The 14,749-nt window shown below is 46.6% G+C and overlaps 1 protein-coding gene across 1 annotated transcript in view; it reads left to right on the top strand.

Annotated features, from left to right (window-relative positions):
• Positions 1 to 12,294, top strand: part of CISD2 (CDGSH iron sulfur domain 2) — a 36,476-nt gene extending 24,182 nt beyond the window's left edge. Inside the window, exons 2-3 of the mRNA XM_038769286.1 lie at positions 428 to 642; positions 11,776 to 12,294. Coding sequence (XP_038625214.1) covers positions 428 to 642; positions 11,776 to 11,865 — 305 coding nt within the window. The 3' untranslated portion in view covers positions 11,866 to 12,294. The remainder of the gene's footprint in view (positions 1 to 427; positions 643 to 11,775) is intronic.
• Positions 12,295 to 14,749: the final 2,455 nt, after the last annotated feature.

Below are 14,749 nucleotides of genomic sequence, written 5' to 3' on the forward strand. Positions count from 1 at the left end.
TCCTCGAAGAAATTAGAGAATCGAGGAAAGCAGGAATGAGGGGAGGGGAGTAATTTGTATTCAGTATATTTTATTGGGCTTTTTTATCTGTGACGAGTCCCTAGGTTTTTCACGGAACAAGCGGTCCTATATGTTTTATTTTAGGTTTCTTTACTACAAGTCTGACTCGAGTCACTTGAGCGGCGATGTCAGGGGAAAAGTATATCTAGTCCAAATTCGGTGCCAAGTTTAAAGTTAGACTGTGAACCTCATGTGGGACAGGGACTGTGTCCATCCTGATTATCTCGTGTCTACTCCAGCGCTTAGTTCAGCACTTGGCACACAGTAATCAGAGTGATAATAAGACCAAGGGAGAGCTGAAGCTCTTGACTGTTCTTTGCGTCCCAACCAGAGCGAGGTAAACCCTAATTTCTGTGTATGTGCTTAGTTTCAGAGTGGCTGCGGTTACTGCCATTCCTGGGCGTACTTGCCCTGCTGGGCTATCTCGCGGTCCGTCCCTTCCTCCCCAAGAAGAGGCAACAGAAAGACAGCTTGATTAATCTCAAGATCCAGAAGGAAAACCCCAAAGTAGTGAATGAAATCAACATTGAGGATCTGTGTCTCGCTAAAGCAGCTTATTGCAGGTGCTGGCGTTCTAAAACGGTAAGAGATCATTTCCCACGTTCAGATGGTGACGTTCTGGGCAAAACTGCAACCCTGAATCTGATGGTTGTGTCGTTCCCTGTAAGGAGATTTTCCGTGTGATGGTATTTATTAAGCCCTTTCATAAGGGCCGCACATCCTACGAGGGCTGGGATAGACACATAATGATCGGATCGGACACCGTCTCAGCCCCACACAGGGTCCCCCGGTCCAAGAGGCTGGGAGAGCATCGCATCTGAACCTCTGTGAATCTAGAAGCCGTTTCGGGTTGGCAGCCCCTAGAGAACTCAGACCGGTGGCTTCCATCGGCTCTTAAATCGCCTGAAGCTCTTGTGGGGCCGGCTCCACGTTAGCCTCTGAATCTAGGGAAGATTTTTATTGGACAGGAGATCGAGCAAGGTTTTCTAAGCAAAAGGAAACCGTGGCACGTGGGGACAAGCGACCTCCTCCTTGCCCCTGTGACCCCATTCCGCCCTCACTCTCCCTGCCGTCTCGGCTGCCTATGAGACTGAGGAAATACCTATAATTTATGTATTTATTTTGGTATCTCTCTCCTTGTCTAAATTGTAACAGTGCAAGCTCCTTGGAGGCAGGGAACACGTGTACATACTCTGTTGTATTGTACTCTCCCAACCACTCAGCACAGTGCACTGCACACAGTAAGTTCTCCAATAAATTCCATTAGTCCATCCCCTTCTGGAAACATCTCCTTGGCATCACTGATACTGTTCTCTCCTGGTTCTCCTCCTCTCTCTCTGGCCACTCATACTCAGGCTCTTTCAGGCTCCTTTGCTTCTCCCCCTCCAACTGTGGGAGGCCCTCAAAGCTCAGATCTGGGTCCCTTTCTCTTCTCCGTCTACACCCGCTCCCCTGGAGAACTCATTCACTGTCCTGGCTTCAACTGCCGTCTCTGTGGGGATGATTTGCAAACGTACATCCCCAGCCAGTGACCTCTCTCCCTCCCTGCAGTCTTGCATTTCCTCCGGCCTTCAGGACATCTCTACTAAAAGTCCCCAAACGTAACATGTCCAAAACAGAACTCCTCATCTTCCCACCTGACTTTCCTGTTCCTGTGAACAACACCACCGTCCTCCCTGTCTCACTAGCCCAGAACCTTGGCTTTATCGTCCACTCATCTCTCTCATTCAACCCACTCACTCAGTCTGCCACTAAATCTTGTCGGTTCCGCCTTCACAACGTCTCTAGAATCCACCCCGTCTTTTCCATCCAATCTGCTACCACACTGGTCCAAGCACCTGCCATAACCCATCTTGATATTCACCTCTCCCTCTAAGCGTTTGCTATTTATCCCACCATTAGCCCCACAGTGCTTTTTCCTTTCTCTGTAACTTAATATAATACATGCTTCCCCCTCTAGACTCTAAGGTCAATGTGGGCAGAGGACGTGTCTACCAACTCTTGTTATGTCGTACTCTCCGAAATGCTTAGTCCAGTGTTCTGCACGCAATAAATGCCTCCGCAAATACTTTGAATTGTGTGGTTGATATTTTCTGGTTAAATGGATGGCCACAAAGATGGGAACTCTTAGCTATAACTGTACCGTTGGTGGCAGAAACTCTGTTCTCCTCATCAAAGTAGAAGTAAACCGCGGAGCTCGTATTTGAAAATGGGATTAAAAGTTTCAAATGGAAATAGTAAAACCCAGTCAGTCAATCAACGGTATTTCATTCATTCATTCAGTCGTATTTATTGAATGCTTACTGAGTGCAGAACACTGTACTGAGCGCTTGGAAAGTACAATTCAGCAATAAAGAGAGAAAACCCCTGCCCACACAGGGTCTAGAAGGGGGACGACAGACATCAAAACAAGTAAACGGGCATCAGTATAAACAAACAGAGTTATTGATATATACACACCAAAACAAGGAAACGGAGCAATATAAATGTAATTGTGGGCATATACAAATATGCATATATCCGTAAGTGCTGTGGGGCGAGTCGAGGTGATGCGGAAGGGTAGGGGAGCTGAGGGAAAGGGGGCCTCAGTCTGGGACGGCCTCTTGGAGGAGGCGAGCCTTCAGTAGGGCTATGAAGGGGTGAGGAGTAATTGTTTGGCGGATTTGAGGAGGGAAGGCGTCCCGGGCCAGAGGTAGGACATGGGCCCCGGGTCCACGGCGGGACAGGGGAGACCGAGGCCGGCCCAGTGAGAAGGTTAGCGGCACCAGAGGAGCACTGCAGCAGAGCACCGTACTAAGTGCTTTGGAGAGTATGGAATGACGGAATTAGCGCCTTCCCTGCCCATAACGAGCTTACGGTCTAGAGACAAGATTATAGGCTTTTTCAGTGATGAATCAGACAGAAGGTCTGCATTTGTTCTGACGACTTGACACGTGTTTTGTTTTGTTGTCTGTCTCCCCTTCTAGACTGTGAGCCCGTTGTTGGGTAGGGACCGTCTCTATATGTTGGTGACTTGGACTTCCCAAGCGCTTAGTCCAGTGCTCTGCGCACAGGAAGCACTCGATAAATACGATTGAATGAATGAATGAATCGGGAAAAGCCCCTCACCCCATTTCAGTGAACAGTGTCCCCTGCTCCACTTCATGGAGCCAGAGAAGGGAAAGGGCCACCTCAATCAGTCAGTGGAATTTATTTTATGGTATTTCTTAAGAGCTTACTATGTGTCAAGCACTGTTCTAAGCACTGGGATAGGTACAAATCAATCATTCATTCATTCAGTCGTATTTATTGAGCGTGTACTGTGTGCAGAGCACTGGCCTAAGCGCTTGGGAAGGACAAGTCGGCAACTTAGAGAGACGGTCCCTACCCAACAACGGGCTCATGGTCTAGGAGGGGGAGACAGACAACAAAACAGAACATGTGGTCAGGTGTCAAGTCATCAGAACAAATAGAATTAAAGCTAGATGCACATCATTAACAAAATAAATAGAATGGTAAATATGTCCAAGTAAAATAAATAGAGTAATAAAGCTGTACAAACATATATACAGGTGCTGTGGGGAGGGGAAGGAGGTAGGGCAGGGGGGATGGGGAGGAGGAGAGGAAAATGGAGGCTCAGTCTGGGGAAAAAATGGTGGCATTTGTTAAGCGCTTACTATGTGCGAAGAACTGTTCTAAGCGCTGGGGAGGTTACCAGGTGATCAGGTTGTCCCACGGGGGGCTCACAGTCTTCATCCCCATTTTTACAGATGAAGTAACTGAGGCCGAGGGAAGTTAAGTGACTTGCCCAGAGTCACACAGCTGACAATTGTTGGAGGCGGGATTTGAACCCATGACCTCAAATCCCGGGCTCTTTCAATCAATCGATCGTATTTATTGAGCGCTTACCGTGTGCAGAGCACTGTACTAAGTGCTTGGGAAGTGCAAGTTGGCAACAGATATTAAAGCTAGCTTTCCACTGAGCCCCGCTGCTTCTCCACACAACGGGCTCATGGCAGAGCCAGAATTAGAACCCAAGTCTTCTGAGTCCCTCTCTCCACTAGGCCACACTGCACGCTTAGTGCGTACAGACCGGCGGACTCGGCGCTTGGAAGAGAACAATATCACAAGGAGCTTCCAGGTTCAAGCCGGGTTTAGGTGGGAGATTCGAATTCCACAATCACAACCTAAATAATAATCATAATAATAATAATGGTATTTGTTAAGCGCTTACTATGTGCAAAGCACTGTTCTAAGCGCTGGGGGGGAGATAAGGTGATCAGGTTGTCCCACGTGGAGCTCACAGTCTTAGTCCCCATTTTACAGATGAGGTAACTGAGGCCCAGAGAAGTGAAGTGACTTGCTCAAAGTCACACAACTGACAGTTGGCTAACTGTGGTATTCATTATCAATCAATCAATCAATCAATCGTATTTATTGAGCGCTTACTATGTGCAGAGCACTGTACTAAGCGCTTGGGAAGTACAAATTGGCAACACATAGAGACAGTCCCTACCCAACAGTGGGCTCACAGTCTAAAAGGGGGAGACAGAGAACAGAACCAAACATACCAACAAAATTAAATAAATAGGATAGAAATGTACAAGTAAAATAAATAAATAAATATTCATTCATTCTGTCGTATTTATTGAGCACTTACTGGGTGCAGGGCACAGTACTAAGCGCTTGGGAAGTATGTCGGCAACATATAGAGACCCTACCCAACAACGGGCTCGATTTCCTGCTGCACCCAGTGATCTCAGTTGGCTCCTCTATCTCGCCGGAGACCCCCTCACGCACATCCTTCCTCTAGCCTAGAATTTCTTCCCCCTTCTCACAACAAACCACCTGATCACCTTGTAACCTCCCCAGCGCTTAGAACAGTGCTTTGCACATAGTAAGCGCTTCGTAAATGCCATCATTATTATCACTATTATCGCGCTCAAAGCCTCATTAAAATCACATCTCTTCCCAGTGACCTATCCCCTCGAAGCCCTCATTTCCCTTACACCTCCTGCTTTCTGTGTCGCCCTGGGATTTCATTCGTTCGTTCATTCATCATCATCATCATCAGTCGTATTTATTGAGCGCTTACTATGTGCAGAGCACTGTACTAAGCGCTTGGGAAGTACAAATTGGCAACATATAGAGACAGTCCCTACCCAACAGTGGGCTCACAGTCTAAAAGGGGGAGACAGAGAACAAAACCAAACATACTAACAAAATAAATAGAATAGATATGTATAAATAAAATAAATAAATACATAGAGTAAAAAAAAATGTACAAACATATATACATATATATAGGTATACATATATACAGGTACATTCAGTCGTATTTACTGAGCGCTTACTGTGGGCACAGCTATTCACCCGACCCTCAGCCCCAAAGCCCAACTTCTCTGTGCCTCAGTTCCCTCAGAAGCAGTGTGGCTCCGTGGAAGGAGCGCGGGCTTTGGAGTCAGAGGTCATGGGTTCAAATCCCGGCTCCGCCAACTGTCATTCAGTCGTATTTATTGAGCGCTTACTGTGGGCACAGCTATTCACCCCACCCTCAGCCCCAAAGCCCAACTTCTGTGTGCCTCAGTTCCCTCAGAAGCAGCGTGGCTCAGTGGAAGGAGCGCGGGCTTTGGAGTCAGAGGTCATGGGTTCAAATCCCGGCTCTGCCAACTGTCAGCTGTGTGACTTTGGGTAAGTCACTTCACTTCACTGGCCTCAGTTACCTCATCTGTAAAATGGATATGAAGACTGTGAGCCCCCCGTGGGACAACCTGATCACCTTGTAACCTCCCCAGCGCTTAGAACAGTGCTTTGCACATAGAAAGCGCTTAATAAATACCATCATTATGTATTATTATATTACAATGGGGATGAAGACAGTGAACCCCCCGTGGGACCACCTGATCGCCTGGTAATCTCCCCAGCGCTTAGAACAGTGCTTTGCACATAGTAAACGCTTAATAAATGCTATCATTATTATTATTATTATTATATATGGCTGGTTTCCATCATTTTTGGAGGTGACTCTACTATGATCTATTCAGTGTGGCCAAAAGAACCGACATGTAGCCGATACTCCCCTTCTCTGTTGTTTGCCGTGAAGAGTGGTCCTCGTTGGATTAAACCATTTGGTCTGTACGGGGCTTCTCCCGATTATTTCATATGTGCATGTGTGTAATTTGGGGCTCGGAGTCTAAATAGGAAGAAGAACAGGAACTGAATCCCCATTTTACAGGTAAGGGAACTGAGGCACCGAGAAGTTAAGTGACTCACTCCGGGTCACCCAGCGGGCCAGTGTCAGAACTAGCACTGATGGTCCCCTGACTCCCAAGCCCACGGATTTTTTTACTAGCCACCTTTATAGTCACTTTATATTTTGGCCTTTATCTAAATCAGGGAAAACTAAGAGTTTCTTTTTAATATATGCTTTACTAAGGTTTCCATTTTGCCGGGACCCTTTTGTATAAAAGAGGAAAAAAAAATTGCCTGTGTTTGTTTTAGTTCTTTACAATTACAGTTGATGGGGTTTTTTTCTTAAACATTAGATACTTAGACCAGAAATAAATGGGAATGTAGAGATGCCCAAAGTAAATTTCTAAGTCGAAATAGAAGAAGGGGAGGGTATTTTTTTCTTACCGTATTTGTTAAACACTTACTATTCATTCAGTCAGTCGTATTTATTGAGCACTTACTGTGTGCAGAGCACTGTACTAAGCGCTTGGGAAGTACAAGTTGGCAACATCTAGAGACGGTCAATCAATCAATCAATCAATCAATCGTATTTATTGAGCGCTTACTATGTGCAGAGCACTGTACTAAGCGCTTGGGAAGTACAAATTGGCATCACATAGAGACAGTCCCTACCCGATAGTGGGCTCACAGTCTAAAAGGGGGAGACAGAGAACAGAACCAAACATACCAACAAAATAAAACAAGTAGGATAGAAATGTACAAGTAAAATAAATAAATAAATAAGTAAAGAGAGTAATAAATATGTACAACCATATATACACATATACAGGTGCTGTGGGGAGGGGAAGGCGGTAAGGCGGGGGGATGGAGAGGGGGACGAGGGGGAGAGGAAAGAAGGGGCTCAATCTGGGAAGGCCTCCTGGAGGAGGTGAGCTCTCAGCAGGGCCTTGAAGGGAGGAAGAGAGCTAGCTTGGCGGATGGGCAGAGGGAGGGCATTCCAGGCCCGGGGGATGACGTGGGCCGGGGGTCGACGGCGGGACAGGCGAGAGCGAGGCACAGTGAGGAGATTAGTGGTGGAGGAGCGGAGGGTGCGGGCTGGGCAGTAGAAGGAGAGAAGGGAGGTGAGGTAGGAGGGGGCGAGGTGATGGAGAGCCTTGAAGCCCAGGGTGAGGAGTTTCTGCCTGATGCGCAGATTGATCGGAAGCCATTGGAGGTTTTTGAGGAGGGGAGTGATATGTCCAGAGCGTTTCTGGACAAAGATAATCCGGGCAGCAGCATGAAGTATGGATTGAAGTGGAGAGAGACACGAGGATGGGAGATCAGAGAGAAGGCTAGTGCAGTAGTCCAGACGGGATAGGATGAGAGCTTGAATTAGCAGGGTAGCGGTTTGGATGGAGAGGAAAGGGCGGATCTTGGCAATGTTGCGGAGCTGAGACCGGCAGGTTTTGGTGACGGTCCCTACCCAACAACGGGCTCACAGTCTAGAAGGGGGAGACAGATGACAAAACAAAACAAAATGTGTCAAACACTGTTCTAACTGCCGGGGTGGGTACAAGTTAATTAGGTGAGATAAAGTCCCTGTCCCTAATGGGGCTCACAGTGTAAATAGGAGGGAGAACAGATATCCCGCTTTTACAGTTGAGGAAACTGAGGCACAGAGAAGTTACATGACTTGACCAAGGTCACACAGCAAGCAATTGACAGGCTGGGATTAGAACTCAGGTCCCAGGCCCGTGCTCTTTCCATTAGGCCACTCCACTTCTAATTGATATTTTCATTGATTGTACTCCCAACCACTTATTGTGGTGCTCAGCACACAGTAATTGCTCAGTAAATAGGATTAATAAATTAATACGAATATGACATTAATAAATAATATCAATAAATAATAATTAATATGATTGGTTGGTTGTCTCTGAGCTGAATCCAGAAGAGCGTAGCAAGGGCAGGCAAGTCCGGCAATGTCTGACTGGCCGGAAACCTGAAAATGCGGGATTACCATGACGCTGTAAAATGCCTATCCATGATATAGTCATTATACTCATAATAATGTTGGTATTTGTTAAGCGCTTACTCTGTGCCAAGCACTGTTCTAAGCGCTGGGTTAGATACAAAGTGATGAGGTTGTCCCACGGGGGGCTCACAGTCTTCATCCCCATTTTACAGATGAGGTAACTGAGGCCCAGAGAAGGGAAGTGACTTGCCCAAAGTCACGCAGCCGACAAGTGACGGAGCCGGGATTTGAACCCATGACCTCGGACTCCAAAGCCCGGGCTCTTTCCACTGAGCCACGCTGCTTCTCTCTGCTTTCTTTCTTTGGACGCACATGCATCTAAACTCCTACCTTGCTACACGTGCTTTTCCCTTGCTCCTCCGAGGGCTTTCAAAGCCACACTCTGGAAATCCACATCTTGCTGTGTGAAAATAATAATAATAATAATGATGGTATTTGTTAAGAGCTTACTATGTGCACAGCACTGTTCTAAGCGCTGGGGAGGTTACAAGGTGATCAGGTTGTCCCACGGGGGACTTAGTTTTAATCCCCATTTTACAGATGAGGTAACTGAGGCCCAGAGAAGTGAAGTGACTTGCCCAAAGTCACACAGCTGACAATTGGCGGAGCCGGGATTTGAACCCATGACCTCTGACTCCAAAGCCCGGGCTCTTTCCACTGAGCCACGCTGCTTCCCCTAAGAAAATACCTTAATCCCTGTGCGAACTGTCATTGTTTCTCGCCTAGAGCGATCCGAGCCGAGATCTCCCAGCTTTTCGGAGCCCTGGATGCTGCGTGACTTGCTTGGAAATCTACCACGTTATTATTATTATAATTGAGTGCTTGCTGTATTCCCAGTGCTGGCGTTTAGAAGACAATAATTGCGATATTTGTTATGTACTTTGTGTCAAACACTGTGGTGAGCCCTGGAGAAGATACAAGATAACAGATCAGACCACCCGTGTCCTACACAGGGCTCACAGCCTAAGTAGGGGGGAAAACAGGTGTTAAAACAGGTAACCGAGGGACAGAGAAGTTAAGTGAATCGTTCAGAGTCACACAGCAGGTACGTGGCAGAGCCGGAATTAGAACTCAAGTCCTCCGACTCTCAGGCACGTGCTGTTTCCACTAGGCCGAGCTGCCCAGAGCAGATACAGTCCCTGTCTGACACACAGGGCTAACCGTCCTAAGTAGGCAGGAGAAGAGGTGGTGAATCCCTTTTGAGAGATCATCATCATCATCATCATCATCATCAATCGTATTTATTGAGCGCTTACTATGTGTAGAGCACTGTACTAAGCACTTGGGAAGTACAAATTGGCAACATATAGAGACAGTCCCTACCCAACAGTGGGCTCACGGTCTAAAAGGGGGAGACAGAGAACAAAACCAAACATACTAACAAAATAAAATAAATAGAATAGATATGTATAAGTAAAATAAATAAATAGAGTAATAAATATGTACAAACATATATACATATATACAGGTGCTGTGGGGAAGGGAAGGAGGTAAGATGGGGAGGGTGGAGAGGGGGACGAGGGGGAGAGGAAGGAAGGGGCTCAGGGAAGGAGGTAAGATGGGGAGGATGGAGAGGGGGACAAGGGGGAGAGATGAGGAAAGTGAGGCACAGAGAAGTTAAGCGACTTGCTAAAATCACACAGCAAGCAACGGACAGAGCCAGGGTTAGAACCCAAGACCCATGCTCTCCACCAGGCCTTTCTACGTCTCCAGCTGCATGTTGGTTGGAGGCCAGGTGTCCCCGAGAATTCATCGCAGCCAGAAGAACGACTCACGTTTTTCCGGGGGCTCGGTTAGCGGAGGGCCTAGAACGTTCCAGAACTCTTTGGGGAAATTTAAAGTTACTTGGCCGTTTTCCCTGGGCCAACCTTTAGATCCAGAAACTCCCCAGATGAAGAAAAGAGCGGAAAGCCACGGATTCCCCTCTTCCGTCACACTTGGTGCCACCTGTAAGCTACTTGAGGCCAGGGGAAATGTGGTTTTCTTTCGCTTTACTTTCCCAAGTAATAATAATAATAGTAATCAGGGTATTTGGTAAGCGCTCACTATGTGCCAAGGACTGTTCGAAGCATGGGGGTAGATACGAGGTAAGCGGGTTGTCCCACGTGGGGCTCAAAGACTCAATCCCCATTTTACAGATGAGGTAACTGAGGCCCAGAGAAGTTAAGTGACTTCCCCAAGGTCACACAGCAGACAAGTGGCAGAGCGGGGATTAGACCCATGGCCCCTTGTCTCCCAAGCCTGGGCTGTTGTCACTGAGCCACACCAAGTGCTTAGTGCAATGTGGTTGCTCCAAGTAAACCCTCGGTATATAATAATAATAATATTGGCATTTATTAAGCGCTTATTATGTTCAAAGCACATTTGTAAGCGCTGGGGAGGTTACAAGGTGATCAGGTTGTCCCACGGCGGGGCTCACAGTCTTAATTCCCATTTGACAGATGAGGTCACCGAGGCCCAGAGACGTCAAGTGACTCGCCCAAGGTCACCCAGCTGACAGGCGGCGGAGCCGGGATTTGAACCCACGACCTCCGACTCCAGAGCCCGGTCTCTTTCCACCGAGCCACGCTGCTTCTCCATATGCCAGTGCTACTCTCCAAAGATGGAGAAGTACAGTAACTCATCCTCCACCGTCCCCTTATTTTAGTTGCCGTTACGTGACTATTTCGGGCCTTCGGTCCAAAACCTTCCCGTGCAATTGCTTTGGTTTTCTTTAAAGTGGTGATTGGAAAGGGAGAGAGGGGCAGAAACGGATTCCTCACCCGGGCGCAGGACACCGAATACGGTGAACCAGGTTAGCTCACAGCTCTTCTCGAGAAGAACTAGAGAAGCAGCGAGGCGCAGTGGAAAAAGCCCGGGCTTGGGAGTCAAAGGTCATGGGTTCGAATCCCGGCCCCACCAGTTGTCAGCTGGGCGACTTTGGGCAAGTCACTTCACTTCTCTGGGCCTCAGTTACCTCATCTGTAAAAATGGGGATTAAGACTGGGAGCCCCCCTACCCGGGACAGCCTGATCACCTTGTAACCTCCCCAGCGCTTCGAACAGTGCTTGGTACATAGTAAGCGCTTAATAAATGCCATTATTATTATGATGATGATTATGGGTTCTAATCCCGGCTCCCAGCTGTGGGACTTTGGGCAAGTCACCTCACTTCTCTGTGCCCCAGTTACCTCAACTGTGAAACGGGGATTAATAATAATAATGAAAATGATGATGAAGGCGTTTGTTAAGCGCTTACTATGTGCAAAGCACTGTTCTAAGCGCTCAAGATGATCAGGTTGTCCCGCATGGGGCACACAATCCCCTTGTATTGTCCCCCCCTCCGCCAGCCAGCGCTTAGAACAGGTTGGCATATAGTAAGCACTTAACAAATACCATTACTGTAATTATTATTTTTCACTCTGCGTCTGATGCCATCTTTTAGAGAATTACCGTGCCACTGGCTTTCTGGAAACAGAATGGTTAGCAGGGCTGGCGGTTTACTAGATCCCATGATTGACGTAACCATTGAGATTTTTTTTCACCCTCCAGTTTCCTGCCTGTGATGGCTCGCATAACAAGCACAATGAACTGACGGGCGACAACGTGGGTCCGCTAATTTTGAAGAAGAAGGAGGTATAGCGACACCGGGGCTCGGCACCCGTTCACGTCCGTGGTGTGAAATCGCTTAACATACTGTTTTTCAAGGGTTTATGGTCGAGACTGCTCTTAGTTCAGACCGATACCTCACTCGGAGGTAGTCCTAATTCACGGTGTCGATTTTTCCCCGAGCGTGATCTCAGTTTAATTTCTTGCTACACGGACTTTGTATGCTCGGAAGAATCACGTATCTGTAGAAATGGAGAAATTAGGTCGGCCAGTATTTGTGTCAGGTTCTGAAGTGAGCGCACCTGAGATCTTTCTAAGGGACTGATGTCTTCAGGCCAGCGGGGTAGCATTGCTTGTTTCTGTAATAACGCGAATGCTTTTTTCTGCACTCTTAATTGTATTATTTATCAAATCATTTTGTTCTTGTCCATCATTTAATAAATCAGTTTTTTTCTAATTTTATTTTCTGTTTATTGGCCACCTTCACCGGACAAACCAGCAAATGTACCAGCAGCGTGGCTCAGTGGAAAGCGCCCAGGCTTTGGAGTCAGAGGTCATCATCATCATCAATCGTATTTATTGAGCGCTTACTATGTGTACTAAGCGCTTGGGAAGTACAAATTGGCAACATATAGAGACGGTCCCTACCCAACAGTGGGATCAAGTCCCGGCTCCGCCAGTTGTCAGCTGTGTGACTTTGGGCAAGTCACTTCACTTCTCTGGGCCTCAGTGACCTCATCTGGAAAATGGGGATGAAGACTGTGAGCCCCCCGTGGGACAACCTGATCACCTTGTAACCTCCCCAGCTCTTAGAACAGTGCTTTGCACATAGTAAGCGCTTAATAAATGCCATTATTATTATTATTATTATTAATAAATATATTACAGATGATACATAAAATTAACAAAACTAAACTTGTTGGGGAATGACGAAAAAGATATAATTGCAACTCTCTGAAAGTAGATTTGAGGTACCTCTTATTTTAAATTGGTGTAGAATAAATTCTTACCAAGGTGGTAGAACCATTTGGAAGAGAATAATCTCTTGGAGATGAAAGTGCTTGTATTTTTGAAAACCAAAATAGGATCAGATGGTTCTTCCAGACCCTCTGTGTCATTTTCTTAGTTGATTCTGTAGATCACACAGGATAGATGGTTTTACCAATGAAGCAAAGTCATGCGAGGCGAAACTCATATTTCTTTAATGCTGTTCTCTATTAAAGGTGGAAGAATGGAATTGATTGACAATATTGAAGATTTCTGAATCTGGTGGAGCTATTTCCGGTTCAGAGCTGTGACCCTGGAGTCCTTTTTTTCCCAACTTCTGAGCCCCTGCAACATTATTCTTGTCCACTTGCCCCTGTCCCTGCACGGGGATTTCAGGACATCCATCAGTCAGTGGTACCAAGCGCTTAGTACAGTGCTCTGCACACAGTAAGCGCTCAATAAATACGACTGAATGGATTGAACTGAGTGGAAAACTGGAGGAGCAGGTAGGGTGGTGTGGTCCAGGAGGTGACAGTGATGGGGGGTCATCGTGTTTCGTTTTGTTGTCTGTCTCCCCCTTCTAGACTGTGAGCCCGCTGTTGGGTAGGGACTCTACGTTGCCAACTTGTACTTCCCAAGCGCTTAGTACAGTGCTCTGCGTACAGTCTGTGCTCAATAAATATGAATGAATGAATGGCACAGGTTTTTGGGCCCTTCTCTCTCCTTCCTTGGGGACTGGTAAGTAATACTTTATACATTATTGTTGTATCGTACTTTCCCAAGCACTTAGTACAGTGCTCTGCAAACAGTAAGCGCTCAATAAAATAAGATTGAATGAATAGAATAATACAGTAGTAGTCATGATGGTATTTATTTAAGCGCTTAGTACAGTGCTCTGCACACAGTAAGCGCTCAATAAATACAGTTGAATGAATTTATTGAGCACCTACCGAGTGCTTTGAATTGTACTCCTGATAATAGTAATTATGGTACTTGCTAAGCGCTTACCGGGTGCCAAGCACTGTTCTAAGCGCTAGGGTAGATACAAGCTAATCAGGTAGACACAGTCCCTGTCCCACATGGGGCTCACAGCAGCTCAGTGGAAAGAGCACGGGCTTTGGAGTCAGAGGTCATGGGTTCGAATCCCAACTCCCCCACTTGTGACCTTGGGCAAGTCACTTAACTTCTCTGAGCCTCAGTTACCTCATCTGTAAAATGGGGATGAAGACTGTGAACCCCATGTGGGACAACTTGATCACCTTGTAACCCCCCCACCCCCAGCGCTTAGAAAAGTGCTCTGCACATAGTAAGCGCTTAACGAATGCCATTATTATTATTATTATTATTATTAATCCTCATTTTACAGTTGAGGTACCTAATGCCCAAGGTCGCACAGCAGATGTGGCGGAGCTGGAATTAGAACCCAGGTCCTTCTGACTCCCAGAAGCCTGTGCTCCACCCACTGAGCCATGCTGTTTCTCTAGACATTTATACAACATAAGCACAAAATAAGATCACTGCCCACAAGCAACTTACTGTCTAACAGGGGAGCCAGACATAAAAATGGTTACAAGCATGGACATGGGATAATACAATCATTCTTTGATTCATTCATTCATTCAATTGTATTTATTGAGTGCTTACTGTGTGCAGAGCACTGTACTAAGCGCTTGGGAAGTACAAGTTGGCAACATATAGAGACCGTCCCTACCCAACAACGGGCTCGCAGTCTAGAAGGGGGAGACAGAGGACAAAACAAAGCATGTGGACAGGTGTCAAGTCATCAGAACAAATAGAATTAAAGCTAAATGCACATCATTAACAAAACAGAATGGTAAATATGTACAAGTAAAATAAATAGGGCAATAAATCTGTACAAACATATATACAGGTGCTGTGGGGAGGGGAAGGAGGTAGGGTGGGAGGGATG

The sequence above is a fragment of the Tachyglossus aculeatus genome, chromosome X5 (assembly GCF_015852505.1).
Source record: "Tachyglossus aculeatus isolate mTacAcu1 chromosome X5, mTacAcu1.pri, whole genome shotgun sequence".
Lineage (NCBI taxonomy): Eukaryota > Metazoa > Chordata > Mammalia > Monotremata > Tachyglossidae > Tachyglossus > Tachyglossus aculeatus.